Raw genomic sequence first — 18,436 nt, 5'->3', positions numbered from 1 at the left:
TTGAAGATCTCTATCAGCCTAGCCATGTTGAAGATCTCTATCAGCCTAGCCATGTTGAAGATCTCTATCAGCCTAGCCATGTTGAAGATCTCTATCAGCCTAGCCATGTTGAAGATCTCTATCAGCCTAGCCATGTTGAAGCTCCAAAGGTGAGCGCAGGCTAGCGTTCAGTCAGGTTTTACCAGGCTGTCGTGCCACCATCAGTAGCACCCTCAACACCATAGACTAGGATAGACGGCTCTTGTGCCACAAAGCCGGTTTAAGCATGGGCAGAGCGAGCCATTGAGGACTTCCACCATTTTGAAGTAGTCAAGAAGTGGCTGGTACTTGCTATCGGTCAGGAAAAGATTACAGAATTCCATCCAGGTCAGTAGGACTGATCAGTCAATGAATTATACTATACTAACATTACATAACTGCAAGTGCCAGTAAATCACCAACCTTGTTTTTATACCTGTTCAGACAACACCCTCCAGGGGGCAGTAAATCACCAACCTTGTCTTTATACCCGTTCAGACAACACCCTCCGGGGGCAGTAAATCACCAACCTTGTCTTTACCGTTGAAGAAGAAATGGACTACTTTAAAATTGAGAAATCCCTCAATGGCGCTGACCATGCTGTCACAGAAGTTGCCCATGCTGGCACAGAAGCAATCTCTATGCCGAACACATTCCTCAACCTAACCAATCACCCACAGATCTAGGATCAGATTACCCTAACCCCCACCCTTAACTATTAGAGGGACAACATCTGATCCAGCAGTAAAAAAGTGCAAAGTATATCTATTCCTCACCAAACCTTCTACGCCCACTTTCCTTCTGCCTCCTGACTAGTCCCAAGATGTCCTGTTTTTTCCCCAGAAATCCTGGCTGAAGGATTCTAGATTCCCTGCTTACTACACCCTGATTCTGGGAATCTTTACAACCAGGATTTCTGGAAAACCAGGGTATTTTTGGGGAAAGTTACCAGAATTTAGCAACCCTACTCCTTAACCTCTTAACACTCCTTCCACTTCCTGTCCTTAACCAGTAGGTGTCACTGTTCAGTCACAGCATTATTATTCAAACATTGGTAGACAAAACAAAGGGGTGTAATTCAAGTGAAGTAAAATATATATAATTTTTTAAATATTAAATCATCATTATTGTGTGGATAAGCGTTCGTTCCAGTAAGACTTCTTCCTCCATAAAACAACAAAAGGAACAAAAACAGAACACATCAAATGTAACAACAAAACACGTGCCGTCCTGTAGCGAGACACTGTGATTACGTCTCAAATGGCACCCTATTCCCTACATAGTACACTACTTTTGACCAGAGACCTATAGGACACTGGTCACACCCTGTTCCCTAGATAGTGCACTACTTTTGACCACATATGGGTCTGCTACAGGTTGGTCCCAACAGGAAGTGCCAGAGCCATAAGCCCCACTCCTAGAAGCCTCACTCAGTCCTCGATAAGAGACCCCCCAGGGCAAAGCATCCTGGGTAAAGCGCAGAGGAAGGAGTACCGTTGATCCGTGACGTCATCAAAAGCTCCTCAACGGCGCTCTAGAACAGTTGATGTCAACACTGACGTTCCATGACGTTCCATTGCATTAGAGGGTGAGGTTCTGTCTCATTGACATTCTAGAACTCTAGACTCACTTCCGTGATGTCCAGTGATCTGGTCTATTCCATTCCAGAGTGAGAGCTGTACACTAGCACATTAAGCCCCATTGAAAGCTGGGATACAAGCCTGGTGACCTAGGGAGACTGTGCTGGGCAGGGACACATTCATTAGTGCACGCTGTAGCTAACTGCAGCAAAACGTTTTGCAACAGAACAGGTTTTGCACAACAACAAAAAAACAACAGTTTATTGGACAAGTTCAGTTAGTCCTTCCCCGTTTCAGCCAGTTTAGCACCATTCGGTGTCTAGTGAATACAACCCTGATAGATATGGAGGGAGGGGTTGATGAGGTGTGGGGCTAGGGTGGAGGGGGAGGTTCACAGAATAATTTTGGGTCCTGGTCCGAAGTCTAACATCTTCACCATTCTGTAACACACAACAGAAACAGATTACTTTAACAGCACACTACGACTAACATAATGTTTCAGACTTCAACTCAGGCTATTTTCAGCCATTTTGTTAGGACTCCATCCCAGGCTATTTTCAGACTGTCCTTCCCCCAATAGGCCTTGTAGAATAAGGATCATCATCGGTCATTAATATCATGTAGACTACCGAATCAGCTTTATATTTGTTCATTAGGTTGTAGGCTACGACATTACGATTAATGGGATATTTTTTATTCGTATGTTTTGGTCTTTCAGTGTCCATTTTATTCTCTGATGGGCCGTCGTGTGCTGGGCTGTCAGGCTCCAGTTTAATGTAATACAAACTACACAGATCAGCATGTAGATCCCTGACAGAGGAAATGTCTGTTACAAACTACACAGATCAGCATGTAGATCGCTGACAGAGGACATGTCTGTTACAAACTACACAGATCAGCATGTAGATCCCTGACAGAGGAAATGTCTGTTACAAACTACACAGATCAGCATGTAGATCGCTGACAGAGGAAATGTCTGTTACAAACTACACAGATCAGCATGTAGATCGCTGACAGAGGACATGTCTGTTACAAACTACACAGATCAGCATGTAGATCGCTGACAGAGGAAATGTCTGTTACAAACTACACAGATCAGCATGTAGATCGCTGACAGAGGAAATGTCTGTTACAAACTACACAGATCAGCATGTAGATCCCTGACAGAGGAAATGTCTGTTACAAACTACACAGATCAGCATGTAGATCGCTGACAGAGGAAATGTCTGTTACAAACTACACAGATCAGCATGTAGATCGCTGACAGAGGAAATGTCTGTTACAAACTACACAGATCAGCATGTAGATCGCTGACAGAGGAAATGTCTGTTACAAACTACACAGATCAGCATGTAGATCCCTGACAGAGGACATGTCTGTTACAAACTACACAGATCAGCATGTAGATCCCTGACAGAGGACATGTCTGTTACAAACTACACAGATCAGCATGTAGATCCCTGACAGAGGACATGTCTGTTACAAACTACACAGATCAGCATGTAGATCCCTGACAGAGGACATGTCTGTTACAAACTACACAGATCAGCATGTAGATCCCTGACAGAGGACATGTCTGTTACAAACTACACAGATCAGCATGTAGATCCCTGACAGAGGAAGTGCACTAGTGCACTACTATGCACTACTATTAACCAGGGCCTATAGGGATTAGGGTGCCATATGGGACCCTATTCCCTAGTGCACCACTATTAACCAGGGCCTATAGGGATTAGGGTGCGATATGGGACCCTATTCCCTAGTGCACTACTATTAACCAGGGCCTATAGGGATTAGGGTGCCATATGGGACCCTATTCCCTAGTGCACTACTATTAACCAGGGCCTATAGGGATTAGGGTGCCATATGGGACCCTATTCCCTAGTGCACCACTATTAACCAGGGCTTATAGGGATTAGGGTGCCATATGGGACCCTATTCCCTAGTGCACTACTATTAACCAGGGCCTATAGGGATTTCAGATGCAGTCATTGAGCTAGTCGTAGAGCTAGCTATAGTTGAACCCCTCACCCTTTCTCGTAGAGTCCGTTGGTGGTGGACGGTGTGTCAGAAGAAGTGCCTCTCTGGATGGGTGGCGCCCCCTGTCCCCCAGAGAGGGTACTGCGACCAGGAGACTGTTCATAGACAAACTCCCTACAGGACGCTAGTTTAGACTCCAGGTTCTGAAACCACAGGCACGGATGGATGCAGGCCGCAGGGCACACACACATGTTAAGTTATGTTAAGTGTTTGTGATGTCGTGATCAGAGGGGGGAGAGACAGAACAGTCGTGATCAGAGGGGGGGAAGACAGAACAGTGTTGTGATATACATGAATGTGTTGTGATCAGAGAGGAAGACAGAACAGTGTTGTGGTCAGAGAGGAAGATGGAGAGAACAGAACAGTCAGCAGACTTCCTGTTACAGCTGTACGACTTACAGGAAACAGATGTTAAGTCCCGCAGACAGAACCCCCTGCCCTACCTGTATGAGGGAGGCAGTAGAGCAGGGGTTCTCAACCTTTATTCCCCAAGACCCCCTTTTGTAATGTCACTTGAATTGAATATAGGCTACTCAATAAACACCAGCTTGATGTTGGTTTAATTTGAACATGTTGTTTTGAAGCTCATTTCAACTCATTCTACATAGTTTAACAAAGCTTAGGGATATTTAATGATAATAATAGATTTAGAAAATATAGTCTAGACCTGATATCACCAAACTATGTAGAATGACTTGAAATGAGCTTCAAAACAACAACAACGTTTTATTAGAACAATTCTGTTATTAGAATTATTTATATTAACCCTCAATTTAAATTATGCATACTATTTTGCAGAAAGTGATTTAGATCAATTGATAGCGACAGTCACATTGTATCAGATGACTTTCCCAACCAAAGTCCAATTTCTCTGACTTCTCCACTTTAGAAGGTCGTAGGTCAGCTTGTACATCAGGGCCACGTCATCCTCTGCCATTTTACAGCTTGTTGCTAGCCTAAAGCATTTTACTGCTTGTTGCTAGCCTAAAGCATTTTACTGCTTGTTGCTAGCCTAAAGCATTTTACCGCTTGTTGCTAGCCTAAAGCATTTTACCACTTGTTGCTAGTCTAAAGCATTTTACAGCTTGTTGCTAGCCTAAAGCATTTTACTGCTTGTTGATAGCCTAAAGCATTTTACCGCTTGTTGCTAGCCTAAAGCATTTTACCGCTTGTTGCTAGCCTAAAGCATTTTACCGCTTGTTGCTAGCCTAAAGCATTTTACCGCTTGTTGCTAGCCTAAAGCATTTTACCGCTTGTTGCTAGCCTAAAGCATTTTACCGCTTGTTGCTAGCCTAAAGCATTTTACCGCTTGTTGCTAGCCTAAAGCATTTTACCGCTTGTTGCTAGCCTAAAGCATTTTACCGCTTGTTGCTAGCCTAAAGCATTTTACCGCTTGTTGCTAGCCTAAAGCATTTTACCGCTTGCTGCTAGCCTAAAGCATTTTACCGCTTGCTGCTAGCCTAAAGCATTTTACCGCTTGCTGCTAGCCTAAAGCATTTTACCGCTTGCTGCTAGCCTAAAGCATTTTACCGCTTGCTGCTAGCCTAAAGCATTTTACCGCTTGCTGCTAGCCTAAAGCATTTTACCGCTTGTTGCTAGCCTAAAGCATTTTACCGCTTGTTGCTAGCCTAAAGCATTTTACCGCTTGTTGCTAGCCTAAAGCATTTTACCGCTTGTTGCTAGCCTAAAGCATTTTACCGCTTGTTGCTAGCCTAAAGCATTTTACCGCTTGTTGCTAGCCTAAAGCATTTTACCGCTTGTTGCTAGCCTAAAGCATTTTACCGCTTGTTGCTAGCCTAAAGCATTTTACCGCTTGTTGCTAGCCTAAAGCATTTTACCGCTTGTTGCTAGCCTAAAGCATTTTACCGCTTGTTGCTAGCCTAAAGCATTTTACCGCTTGTTGCTAGCCTAAAGCATTTTACCGCTTGTTGCTAGCCTAAAGCATTTTACCGCTTGTTGCTAGCCTAAAGCATTTTACCGCTTGTTGCTAGCCTAAAGCATTTTACTGCTTGCTGCTAGTGTAACGGATGTGAAATGGCTAGCTCGTTAGCGGGGTGCGCACTAATAGCGTTTCAATCGGTGACACCACTGGCTCTGAGACTTTAAAGTAGTTGTTCTGCAAGGGTGGCTTTTGTGGAGCGATGGGTAACGATGCTTCGAGGGCGACTGGTTCGAGCCCAGGTAGGGGCGAGGAGAGGGACGGAAGCTATACTGTTACACTAGCCTAAATCAATTGTACTGCATTGTTGCTAGCCTAAAGCATTGTACTGCATTGTTGCTAGCCTAAAGCATTGTACTGCATTGTTGCTAGCCTAAAGCATTGTACTGCATTGTTGCTAGCCTAAAGCATTGTACTGCATTGTTGCTAGCCTAAAGCATTGTACTGCATTGTTGCTAGCCTAAAGCATTGTACTGCATTGTTGCTAGCCTAAAGCATTGTACTGCATTGTTGCTAGCCTAAAGCATTTTACTACATTGTTGCTAGCCTAAAGCATTGTACTGCATTGTTGCTAGCCTAAAGCATTGTACTGCATTGTTGCTAGCCTAAAGCATTGTACTGCATTGTTGCTAGCCTAAAGCATTGTACTGCATTGTTGCTAGCCTAAAGCATTGTACTGCATTGTTGCTAGCCTAAAGCATTGTACTGCATTGTTGCTAGCCTAAAGCATTGTACTGCATTGTTGCTAGCCTAAAGCATTGTACTGCATTGTTGCTAGCCTAAAGCATTTTACTACATTGTTGCTAGCCTAAAGCATTTTACTACATTGTTGCTAGCCTAAAGCATTTTACTACATTGTTGCTAGCCTAAAGCATTTTACTGCATTGTTGCTAGCCTAAAGCATTGTACTGCATTGTTGCTAGCCTAAAGCATTTTACTACATTGTTGCTAGCCTAAAGCATTTTACTACATTGTTGCTAGCCTAAAGCATTTTACTACATTGTTGCTAGCCTAAAGCATTTTACTACATTGTTGCTAGCCTAAAGCATTTTACTACATTGTTGCTAGCCTAAAGCATTTTACTACATTGTTGCTAGCCTAAAGCATTTTACTACATTGTTGCTAGCCTAAAGCATTTTACTACATTGTTGCTAGCCTAAAGCATTTTACTGCATTGTTGCTAGCCTAAAGCATTTTACTACATTGTTGCTAGCCTAAAGCATTGTACTACATTGTTGCTAGCCTAAAGCATTTTACTGCATTGTTGCTAGCCTAAAGCATTTTACTGCATTGTTGCTAGCCTAAAGCATTGTACTGCATTGTTGCTAGCCTAAAGCATTTTACTGCATTGTTGCTAGCCTAAAGCATTTTACTGCATTGTTGCTAGCCTAAAGCATTTTACTGCATTGTTGCTAGCCTAAAGCATTTTACTACATTGTTGCTAGCCTAAAGCGTTGCGGATTTATGCATAATTTTAGATCTGTATAAGCAAATCAAACTGTAAAAGAATTACCCCTCAAATAAAGGAAAGTCCCGCGCCCCCCCACCAAACGTTGACGACCCATATGGCGGGCACGCCCCCTAGGTTGAGAACCCCTGGTGTAGTGTGTAGGTGGGGGTAGTTGTGTAGTGTGTGTGTGTGTGTATGTGTATTAGAATTAGAAGACAATCACCGCAGACATTTAATGAACGTCATCTCACCCCGACTTTCCTCAGCAGTTCTCCTACGATGTTGAGAGCTGAGATACGTGTCGACGTGGTGAGAGGAGCACCTGATAGGCCATCGCCTGAACACACAATAATAATAAAAGAGTTTTACGTCTCCTGGTGTGATCCGGGAATTTAATGAGTACACACACACACACGAACACACACACACACACACACACACACACGGGGGCACTCACCTCTGCTGTAAGAGGGTGGGGGGGTTGTGAAGGGGCTTGCTGAGGGGTGGGGGGGTCTGGAGGGCGTGGAGAGGAGGGATGGAGGGAGAGCAGGAGGAGGGGCGGTATGGAGGGATGAGGGCGGTCGTGTTGATGAATGGGAGGTATGGAGGGATGTTTTGTCCTCTGTCTTGTCTGAGGAAGAGTCTTTGGTGACAGCGAAGGACGGTCGTCTTTCCTGCTTCTGTTGGACAGCCAACTCCTGTCTTAGATCTAAGACACACACATAGAGACAGTAAGAAAGCCAGTCCCTTTAAAAGTGACTGATGATGTCATAGCTAGCACAGCTCTGAGGGATCATTCCATTCCTGGTTCAGCCCCCTGTGCCTGTGGAGAGGAACCTTTGGCCAACAGTTAAACCAGGCCAACAGTTAACCAGGCTAATGGGACCGCCATTTAACCAGACAAACAGTTAACCAGACCAACGGGACCGGCAGTTAACCAGACCAACAGTTAACCAAGACCAACGGGACCGGCAGTTAACCAGACCAACAGTTAACCAGACCAACGGGACCGCCAGTTAACCAGGACAGGACCATTAATTCATAACACAGAGACACATGAACACTGTCCCAGCCTGATGTCCCAGCCTGCAGCACAAGACTCACACTGCCTTAAATCCTCTAACACCTACAGTTTTATATAGAGCCCTAGCTGAATGGAACTCTTTACCAATCCATATATCTCACGAAAAAAGTAAGGACCATGTGACCCGACAGGAAATAGTAAAGACCATGTGACTGGACAGGAAATAGTAAAGACCATGTGACCCGACAGGAAATAGTAAAGACCATGTGACCCCACAGGAAATAGTAAAGACCATGTGACCCCACAGGAAATAGTAAAGACCATGTGACCCGACAGGAAATAGTAAAGACCATGTGACATGACAGGAAATAGAAAGCATCAACTGCATGTTAAATGGGTTTCCTGTCAGGTATTTTAATTGTCTGTATTGTCTACTTGTTAAATGTTTGTAAAGTCTTAATTTGAAAATTTCTTATTAAATTGGTGTTGGACCCCAGGAAGATTAGCTAACATGACAGTGTCGGCTAATGGGGATCCTGATCCTAGACACACCTCTGGCTTCATCCTTCAGTCTCTGAACGGACTCCAGTAGGTTCTCCTTCTCATCCAGCTCGCTCTCCAGGAAGGCATTCCTCTCTATCACGTGGTTCATCCTCTGTTCAAAGTCCTCCAGAGACATGATGGTCGCCCTGGTGGAGGGGTGACAGAGAGGAGGAAAAGGTTTAGGTAGAGTTAGTGTACATCATTAAGAACCATTCTCTATGTAAGAATCCTGCCAGTGAGATGGTGCAGGAAGCACAGAGAGAATAAGAGAGGAGCTTATGATATAGGGGGTCTCTCCAGGTCATCGTTAGCCTGCTCCAGTTATACACCACCCCCCTCCCTCTCCCTCCCTCCTCTTACCTCTTGGATCTCTCCAGGTCATCGTTAGCCTGCTCCAGCTCTCTGATGTATTTATGGAGCTGGTCTCTGATGGCCGTGGTCTCAGCCAGGTCTTCTTCCAGAGTAGAGATCTGACGGTAAGCCTCCGAGTGCTGGCTTTCATACTTCTCCTGGAGGGGGAGGGAGGAAGTGGTCAACTGTTGTACACTGTTGTGTTTCTCAACTCCCCCAGTACCCCCAACCCTGGTCCCCCACTACCCCCAACCCTGGTCCCCCACTACCCCCAACCCTGGTCCTCCACTACCCCCAACCCTGGTCCTCCACTACCCCCAACCCTGGTCCTCCACTACCCCCAACCCTGGTCCTCCAGTACCCCAACAGACTTTCTCAACTCCTACAGTACCCCCAACCCTGGTCCTCCAGTACCCCAACAGAGTTTCTCAACTCCTCCAGTACCCCCAACCCTGGTCCTCCAGTACCCCCAACCCTGGTCCTCCACTACCCCAACAGAGTTTCTCAACTCCTCCAGTACCCCCAACCCTGGTCCTCCAGTACCCCCAACCCTGGTCCTCCAGTACCCCCAACCCTGGTCCTCCAGTACCCCCAACCCTGGTCCTCCAGTACCCTCAACCCTGGTCCTCCAGTACCCCAACAACACACATTTTTTATGTAGCCCTGGACAAACTCACCTGATTTAACTTGTCAACTAATCATCAAGCCCTCAATGAGTTTAAATCAGGTGAGTTTGTCCGAGGCCAATCTATGTGTTCCAAATGTGGAACCAAGGAGTATGAGCCCTGTTCCATAGCAGTACACTATATGGGGAAAAGGGGACGCATATATAGTATCTTTATAAGACTTAAATCGATTTGTGTTGTTCTGGCCTCCACAGTCGAGTCCTGTGGTGTAGAACAACAACAACGGGGCGGTGGTGGTGTAGAACAACAACAACAGGGCGATGTAGAACAACAACAGGGCGGTGGCGGTGTAGAACAACAACAACAACAGGGCGAGGGTGGTGTAGAACAACAGGGCGAGGGTGGTGTAGAACAACAGGGCGAGGGTGGTGTAGAACAACAGGGCGAGGGTGGTGTAGAACAACAACAACAGGGCGATGGTGGTGTAGAACAACAACAACAGGGCGATGGTAGTGTATGAATCCAGCAGACTGTTAGTTAGGCCGTATTCATCAAGACAACACAGAATATCTTCCGTTACACAGGGTATAGGAAATATACAGTCAAGTGTTCCCAGGAAAGATGGATAACAGCCAGCAGTTCCGCCTGACCTGACAGTTTGTTAGGGAAATGACCGGATGACAAGACTAGCCAACTTAAATTTCTGCACCATCTCAATGATCTCTGCATGCAAAATACTCACGTTAACCAGTAGCCATGTCAGTCTAATGGGCCTGCAGTCTAATCTTTGCTTCCTCAATTTCTCTCAAAGCTCATTGGAGGAGGGGATCCAAAGTCCCTCCCTCCTTCTAATGAGCTTTGAGAGGAAACAAGATTTTTGACAGCTAGTACCTTTTCACACACAGCCCAAGTTTGGTAACAGATATAGACAGGATGCTATAGCTTTTGTAACTTCCTGTCTGACTCAACCGCTGGCAGCGTGTCACAGGAAGTACATCCATCAGGAAGTGAGAGCCAGACATCGTCAGCGGTTCCAAAGTGACGTCACCTCAAGCACAGCCAGGCGTGCACCAACGCCCCGTACCTCTGAATCAGAGGGTTGCATGAAGAAGACACATTTCCGTTGAACAACTGACTAGGTATCCCCCTTTTCCTTCCCCAAACCACCTTTCAATGCACAGTTATGAAACATACTGAAGACAAAAAATAAAAAACATCCTGACAGCTGTGATGGAAAGAGGAAGTTGTCATATTTTTTTTATTTTTTTTAAATACAGACAGGTTTCCATCCAATTGGTGACAGATTCTACCTACTGAGAGTCACTTAAATTAGCCTATGTCAGGAATATATTTAGTTTTATTGTAAGTTAGTTGCCTGCTAGACTGTCTAATTACTGACCCGGGGGGCCCCCCCATTGATTTTGTTAGTAACTCACTCAGATATCATATTAAAAACTGCCAACGTTTCTCTCCACCCTACGGCAAAATGTGTACAATAGCAATAAATTAGCGGTAATCTGCTAACTGTTCTCTGCCTCATGGCAAAATGAGTCAAATAACTGCTGAATCTTTTCTCTGCCTCGGGAGGTCTGGAGTGCTCACCTCTTGTGATGAATATAGTCCCTTGTGTGTATATATATATATATATATATATTATATATATACATATACATATATATATATATATATATATATATATATATATATATATATATATATATATATATATACATATACACACACACACACCTGTCCCATGGAGAGTTCTTTAGACCAGCAGCCTCCCTATCATCCTCAGAGATAGCAGGCTCATAAACACTGGCCCAAACTGTCAACTGACTGATAGGAAAATACCTATTCAAATACACCTGGGACGGCAGGCGTTGCATCAGACAGACCCGGGCCACGTTCAGTAGCATAACGTTGTGGAACATTGATCCCTCCTGGTTGATCCCTCACGGTCCCTCCTGCACCTGCCTGAACTGTGCTCTTTGGAATGTCTTGCCGTAAAAGCCAAACTCAATATCCACGTCGACTCTCCCTCATGTCACTCTGCTGCTGAGAGATTGACTGTCTTGACATGAAGCAACTTGTTGATGTCGTCGTAGTCCCTCCCCCCCCCCCCGTGGGCACATACTTGACCATCACTGATCCCATCAACAACATGCAGGTCTATGACCTCAGTGTGCCTGACCACAAGGTTGTCTCGCTGGACTTGACATCCCCCCCCCCCCCAACACACACACACACACACACGACCTGGTCATCACTGACCCCGTCAACAACATGCAGGTCTATGACCTCAGTGTGCCTGACCACAAGGTTGTCTCGCTGGACTTGACATCCCCCCAACCAAGTCCAAGCATCGCATACGTTTCCAGAACTAGAAAAAGAAACATCGACCCAGCCAGCCTGTCAGTGGATGAAATTGTGGAGTTCTACAACCAACCCCTGAGCATTGTGCTTGACCTCCACGCCTCGATAAAAACACAGGACATCACGTTCGCTCACTCAGCTCCCTGGTTTACTCATAGCCCATAACAAAGAGGGAAACAATGTGGAGATAATAAATATATGTGTTATTCCTTAACTAAAGTAAACTATATACAATTAACAATGGTGTGTGTAGTCAGTTATCAGTAGTGTAAGTGAGTGGTTGCATGCAGAGATGGTGATAATGAGGGGTGTTGAGAGGTGCCAAAAACAAACCACAAAATGCCACAACCAAAACATAACAGTGTGTCTGCGTGGAGAGAGTCTCCTCAATGAATGGGGAGGTGTATTTATCCCCTGGACACACCGGGCCCAGGTGTGTCCCATTTCACTGATGACCCTCCTAGCTCCGCCCACCAACATCCTATTAAGGATAACAAGAACAAAGAGAAAGAATTCGGCAGACAGGGGTGGGACGGTCGTCACATCCAAGAACTGAAAAAAATTAAATCCATTGGCTGCATCCTGGAGCGTCTCAGAAACTTGGGCCTCACCATCCTTTTAAGACCACTGTCAACAGCCCCCTTCTGAAGCCCGGCCCTGGACCCAGAAGTACTGGCCAATTACAGGCCAATATCCAACTTCTCCTTTCTTTCTAAAGTGTTGGGGGGGAAAAAAAAGTGGTTGATGTACAGCTTCAAGGCCATCTCAATCAGAAGCACCCATTTGAGAAGTTCCAGTCAAGTTTCTGGCCCACAGCACTGAAGAACAGCCCTACTCAGGGTCACCAATGACCTGCTGATGGCGGCTGATGCAGGCAGTCTCCAGATCCTCCTGGACTTGCGTGCAGCTCTTGACACGGTCGACCACCCCACCCTTCTGAAATGCCTCCGGGACACCATTGGACTGTCTGGACCAGCTCTGAGCTGGTTCCACTCCTACCTCTGAGACAGGACTGAGTACATGGTGAACACTTACACTACTGGACCAGGTGGGTCCAGGTCCCAGACCCAGCACATCACCTGCGGTGTCCCACATGGATCTGTTCTTGGACCCATCCAATACATGCTCACCCCCTTGGGTTGTGTGGAATCGCCTTCCACTGCTACGCTGTTGACACCCAGCTGTAGGCGTCAATTACCCCCAAGTCCCTCTGATGCATGTGCTCGTCTGAACACCTGCCTTGAGGAGGAGAGATGAGGGCATGGATGAAGCAAAACGGCCTTCAACTGAACAGCAGCAAAACCAAAGCCCTACTAGTTGGCAGCCCCCACCAGGTCCAGCATGCACCTATAACACACCTCACCATAGCAGGACAGAACATCCTTCTGGCCCCCCTCAGGTTCCAGTCTGGGTGCAAAGCTCCATTCCTCCCTGACCTTTGACAGCCGCATTAAACAAAAGTGAAGAACGTCATTCTATCACCTCAAGAACATTGACCAAACTCAGTCCCACCCCCTCACTCAGTCTGATGCAGAGAAGCTGGTCCAGGCCTTTATCTCCTCAAGGCTGGACTACTACAACACAGTGTTCACCGGGATCCCTGGCAGGAGTCTCCAGGACTAATTCAACACAGTGTTCACCTGGATCCCTGGCAGGAGTCTCCAGGACTACTACAACACAGTGTTCACCTGGATCCCTGGCAGGAGTCTCCAGGACTACTACAACACAGTGTTCACCTGGATCCCTGGCAGGAGTCTCCAGGACTAATTCAACACAGTGTTCACCGGGATCCCTGGCAGGAGTCTCCAGGACTACTACAACACAGTGTTCACCTGGATCCCTGGCAGGAGTCTCCAGGACTACTACAACACAGTGTTCACCTGGATCCCTGGCAGGAGTCTCCAGGACTACTACAACACAGTGTTCACCTGGATCCCTGGCAGGAGTCTCCAGGACTACTACAACACAGTGTTCACCTGGATCCCTGGCAGGAGTCTCCAGGACTACTACAACACAGTGTTCACCGGGATCCCTGGCAGGAGTCTCCAGGACTACTACAACACAGTGTTCACCTGGATCCCTGGCAGGAGTCTCCAGGACTAATTCAACACAGTGTTCACCGGGATCCCTGGCAGGAGTCTCCAGGACTACTACAACACAGTGTTCACCGGGATCCCTGGCAGGAGTCTCCAGGACTGCTACAACACAGTGTTCACCGGGATCCCTGGCAGGAGTCTCCAGGACTGCTACAACACAGTGTTCACCTGGATCCCTGGCAGGAGTCTCCTGGCTCCCCATCTCAACACCATCACACCACCTCCATCCTGGCTCCCCATCTCAACACCACCACATCATCTCCATCCTGGCTCCCCATCTCAACACCACCACATCATCTCCATCCTGGCTCCCCATCTCAACACCACCACATCACCTCCATCCTGGCTCCCCATCTCAACACCACCACATCACCTCCATCCTTGCTCCCCATCTCAACACCACCACATCACCTCCATCCTGGCTCCCCATCTCAACACCACCACATCACCTCAATCCTGGCTCCCCATCTCAACACCACCACATCATCTCAATCTTGGCTCCCCATCTCAACACCACCACATCACCTCCATCCTGGCTCCCCATCTCAACACCACCACATCACCTCCATCCTGGCTCTCCGTCTCAACACCATCACATCACCTCCAACCTGGCTCCCCATCTCAACACCACCACATCACCTCCATCCTGGCTCCCCATCTCAACACCTCCATCCTGGCATCTCTGTACTGGCTCTCAGTCTCATTCCAGATTGAATTCAAAACCCTCTTGCTGACTCATCACTAAGCTAAGGATACTGGGACTAAACACCTCCCTCTGCAACTGGATCCTGGACTTCCTGACGGGCCGCCCCAAGGTGGTGAGGGTAGGTAGCAACACATCTGCCACGCTGATCCTCAACACTGGAGCGCCCCAGGGGTGCATGCTCAGTCCCCTCTTGTACTCCCTGTTCACCCACGACTGCATGGCCAGGCATGACTCCAACACCATCATTAGGTTTGCAGATGACACAACAAGTGGTAGGCCTGATCACCGACAACGACGAGACAGCCTATAGGGAGGAAGTCAGAGAACTGGCTGGGTGGTGCCAGAATAACAACCTATCCCTCAACATAACCAAGACTAAGGAGATTATTGTGGACTATAGGAAAAGGAGGACCGAGCACGCCCCCATTCTCATCGACGAGGCTGTAGTGGAGCAGGTTGAGAGCTTCAAGTTCCTTGGTGTCCACATCAACAACAAACTAGAATGGTCCAAACACCAAGACAGTCGTGAAGAGGGCACAACAAAGCCTATTCCCCCTCAGGAAACTAAAAAGATTTGGCATGGGTCCTGAGATCCTCAAAAGGTTCTACAGCTGCAACATCGAGAGCATCCTGACTGGTTGCATCACTGCCTGGTACAGCAATTGCTCGGCCTCTGACCGCAAGGCACTACAGAGGGTAGTGCGTACGGCCCAGTACGTCACTGGGGCTACGCTGCCTGCCATCCAGGACCTCTACACCAGGCAGTGTCAAAGGAAGGCCCTAAAAATTGTCAAAGACCCCAGCCACCTCAGTCATAGACTGTTCTCTCTACTACCGCATTGCAAGCGGTACCAGAGTGCCAAGTCTAGGACAAAAAGGCTTCTCAACAGTGTTTACCCCCAAGCCATAAGACCCCTGAACAGGTAATCAAATGGCTACCCAGACTATTTGCATTGAGTGCCCCCCCCCCCACCCCTCTTTTTACGCTGCTGCTGTTCTCTGTTTATCATATATGCATAGTCACTATAAATATACATTCATGTACATACTACCTCAATTGGCCCGACCAACCAGTGCTCCTGCACATTGGCTAACCGGGCTATCTGCATTGTGTCCAACCACCCCTCTTTTACGCTGCTGCTACTCTCTGTTTATCATATATGCAGTCACTTTAACCAGATCTACATACTACCTCAATCAGCCTGACTAACCGGTGTCTGTATGTAGCCTCACTACTGTATATAGCCTGATGAAGGCCGCTTGGCTGTCGAATCGTTGGTAATTACATTTTTGCATCTGAACTCCTAGAGTGTTTCGGCTCTCTTTTATTTTCCAAGCATACCTTGTAGTTCTCTAGTTCCGTGTGTAGCCTGTTGTTCTGTGTGACGAGTTCTCGGTTCTGTGTTTCACACTGCTTGAGTTCAGTCTCCAGCTCCACCTCGTAGTCACGACTCATCTGCTGGAACTCCTGCAGCTCCTCCTGCGCCTCCTCGGCCCTGGGAGAGGTTAGGGGTCAAGACGGTGGTCGTGGAGTAACAGAGGAGCAGACTGCTCCTTTCTCTCTGTGTGTGTTTGTTTGTTTGTTTGTTTGTCTGTGTGTACCTCTGTTGGTGCTTGGCCGTCTGTTCCTTCCAGTAGTCCACCTCCTCCTCCAGAGAGACAAACTTAAGGGACTCTGGTTCTCCCATCTCTGCCCACGCCACTGGTCACTCTTCTCTCTCCGATCTTCTCCCTCTCCTCTCACTGAGTCAGTAAATGGAAGGCGAGAGTCAGTAAATGGAAGGAAGGAAGGCGAGAGTCAGTAAATGGAAGGAGAGAGTCAGTAAATGGAAGGTGAGAGTCAGTAAATGGAAGGTGAGAGTCAGTAAATGGAAGGAGAGTCAGTAAACAGGTGCGAGTCAGTAGGCTAAACTTAGATGATCAACAATTATTGATACTTTTTCAACCAAAAGAGATAAAGAGTCCTCTATTCAGCATTTCCAAGTCAACAATGTGCTCAGGCAAGAAAGGACAGCAGAAAAGGGTTAAAGGGAGTTTAGTGCAAACTACAACGACATAAGTCATCACCGTCGTCAACTAGCTAGCTAACGAGTGCGCTGTCTGTGTCAACTGATGACAATAGGCTGGCTGTCAAACTATAGGAACGCAAAGAAAGGCACAACGGCAAGGCTTAATGAACATCAATTTTTATTTAAAAAGCCATTTTTACATCAGCCGATGTCAAAAGTGCTGTACAGAAACCCAGCCTGAAACCCCAAACAATGCAGAACTCCCTAGAAAAGCCAAAACCTAGGAAGAAACCTAGAGAGGAACCAGGCTATGAGGGGTGGCCTGTCCTCTTCTGGCTGTGCCGGGTGGAGATTTTAACAGAACATGAAAATATCATGTTTATTCAAACAAAGCAAATAGACCAATTTGGAATATGACTTGTTTTTTTTCTAGCCATTGCCATTCTACTCATAATCAAAGTCTTAAAAGCAGTGTTTGTAAGATGTAAACAATATCTAAACTTGTACATTCAAGTACTTGCTAACTGATGTTTGGCAACAAGCAAACAAGGCAGCAAACAAAAGAGACTGCACTTTGGTCAGAATACAAAAGGGGAAGTGTATTCTCCCCTTCACACCAGTGACAAGCAGTGTCAACTGGATAACGTTAGATTGCTAATGCTTGCAATATGTCGTCTCTGGTCAAAATAAGTGGCTACGCTCTGGCATTTATTTCCTGACAATTTTACAATAATGCAAGCAGAGTCAGAATTGACAAAATGCAGTTACAAATGTATATGTGCAGACAGCATCATTTGCCTGTACATCGAACTATCGGACGAGTCTGTCATAAATTCACGTTACCATCGCGATTTAAATCCCAGTAAATTGACAGTTAATACTAACCTACCTAGGATTGCTTGCGGTGGCTAGCAGCCGGTGCTCCAACAGTGCCGAAAGATGACGGTACCTTTATAACGAAGCTACAAAACGGAACAGAAGTATCCAGCAAATGTTGTTACATAGATAATTCCTTGGCTAAAAGTAGTGACAAAGTTGCCACCTAGAACAATGCGAAGGCTGCATGTATATCTCTCTTTTGTCCAAAGTAGACTCATCACTAATCCTCCAACCACCGCGATAGTTTAACCGCTCACCATTGGTCGATAATACTGTCAATCAAGTGTGTAGGGCGATGAATGGCCAATCGCGTTCATGATTTGCCTACGAGGTCGGTTAAATCAAATGCGCTTTTAAGCAGAGAGGAAGAGGCGAAGCGAGAGGTTTTACTCCGCACAAAATCTGTCCAAGAAAATGTTTGTATTGGAGGTCAATGAGTGTTAAATTTGGTAAACAAAATAATGTAATTGCTAATTTGCTACGTGAGGTTTATATGATCTAATAAAGTTTTTTAATGGTTAGGTTGTTACAAATGCACCGATAGGACGCACGTGGCAACTTCGAGAAAAACCCACATTTATATCTAGTGCTATTTTTTTATGTGAGGGAGCCCCCCCAAAAAAAGATGTAAAGACGTCATAATTTCCTTAATCAAAGTTTGTACCGACAGATGTAACCTATCATTACAGGGCTCTCCAACCCTGGTGCTCCACCGTGCTGTAAGGATTCACTGCTACCCCAGTTGTAACTAGCCTGGTGCTCCCGAGTGGCGCAGTGCTACAGGGGTCATTACAGACCT

The 18,436-nt window shown here is 46.4% G+C and overlaps 1 protein-coding gene across 1 annotated transcript; it reads right to left on the bottom strand.

Annotated features, from left to right (window-relative positions):
• Positions 1 to 1,099: 1,099 nt before the first annotated feature.
• LOC139421658 (nuclear distribution protein nudE homolog 1-like) lies at positions 1,100 to 16,492 on the bottom strand. Its single transcript, XM_071172746.1, has 8 exons — positions 16,352 to 16,492; positions 16,092 to 16,245; positions 8,955 to 9,103; positions 8,604 to 8,740; positions 7,485 to 7,736; positions 7,279 to 7,364; positions 3,630 to 3,781; positions 1,100 to 2,038 (listed from the first exon to the last, which is right to left on the bottom strand). Exons 1-8 carry the CDS (start codon positions 16,435 to 16,437, stop codon positions 1,990 to 1,992), a joined length of 1,065 nt encoding a protein of 354 aa, XP_071028847.1. The 5' UTR covers positions 16,438 to 16,492; the 3' UTR covers positions 1,100 to 1,989.
• Between the last annotated feature and the right edge of the window lie 1,944 nt (positions 16,493 to 18,436).

Source organism: Oncorhynchus clarkii, chromosome 12 (genome assembly GCF_045791955.1).
Source record: "Oncorhynchus clarkii lewisi isolate Uvic-CL-2024 chromosome 12, UVic_Ocla_1.0, whole genome shotgun sequence".
NCBI lineage: Eukaryota > Metazoa > Chordata > Actinopteri > Salmoniformes > Salmonidae > Oncorhynchus > Oncorhynchus clarkii.
Note: the sequence above shows the minus strand (reverse complement) of the source record. Positions and strands in the feature narration are given on the sequence as shown.

What these genes read in the sequence shown, in the direction of transcription:
- LOC139421658 (XM_071172746.1), bottom strand. Translation starts at nt 16,437, where the DNA reads ATGGGAGAACCAGAGTCCCTTAAGTTTGTCTCTCTGGAGGAGGAGGTG. An exon ending in CGGAACTAGAGAACTACAAG is followed by an intron (nt 9,104 to 16,091) that starts GTATGCTTGGAA and finishes CTCCCCCTCCAG; the next exon opens with GAGAAGTATGAAAGCCAGCA. An exon ending in ACTGAAGGATGAAGCCAGAG is followed by an intron (nt 7,737 to 8,603) that starts GTGTGTCTAGGA and finishes TGTGTGTCTTAG; the next exon opens with ATCTAAGACAGGAGTTGGCT.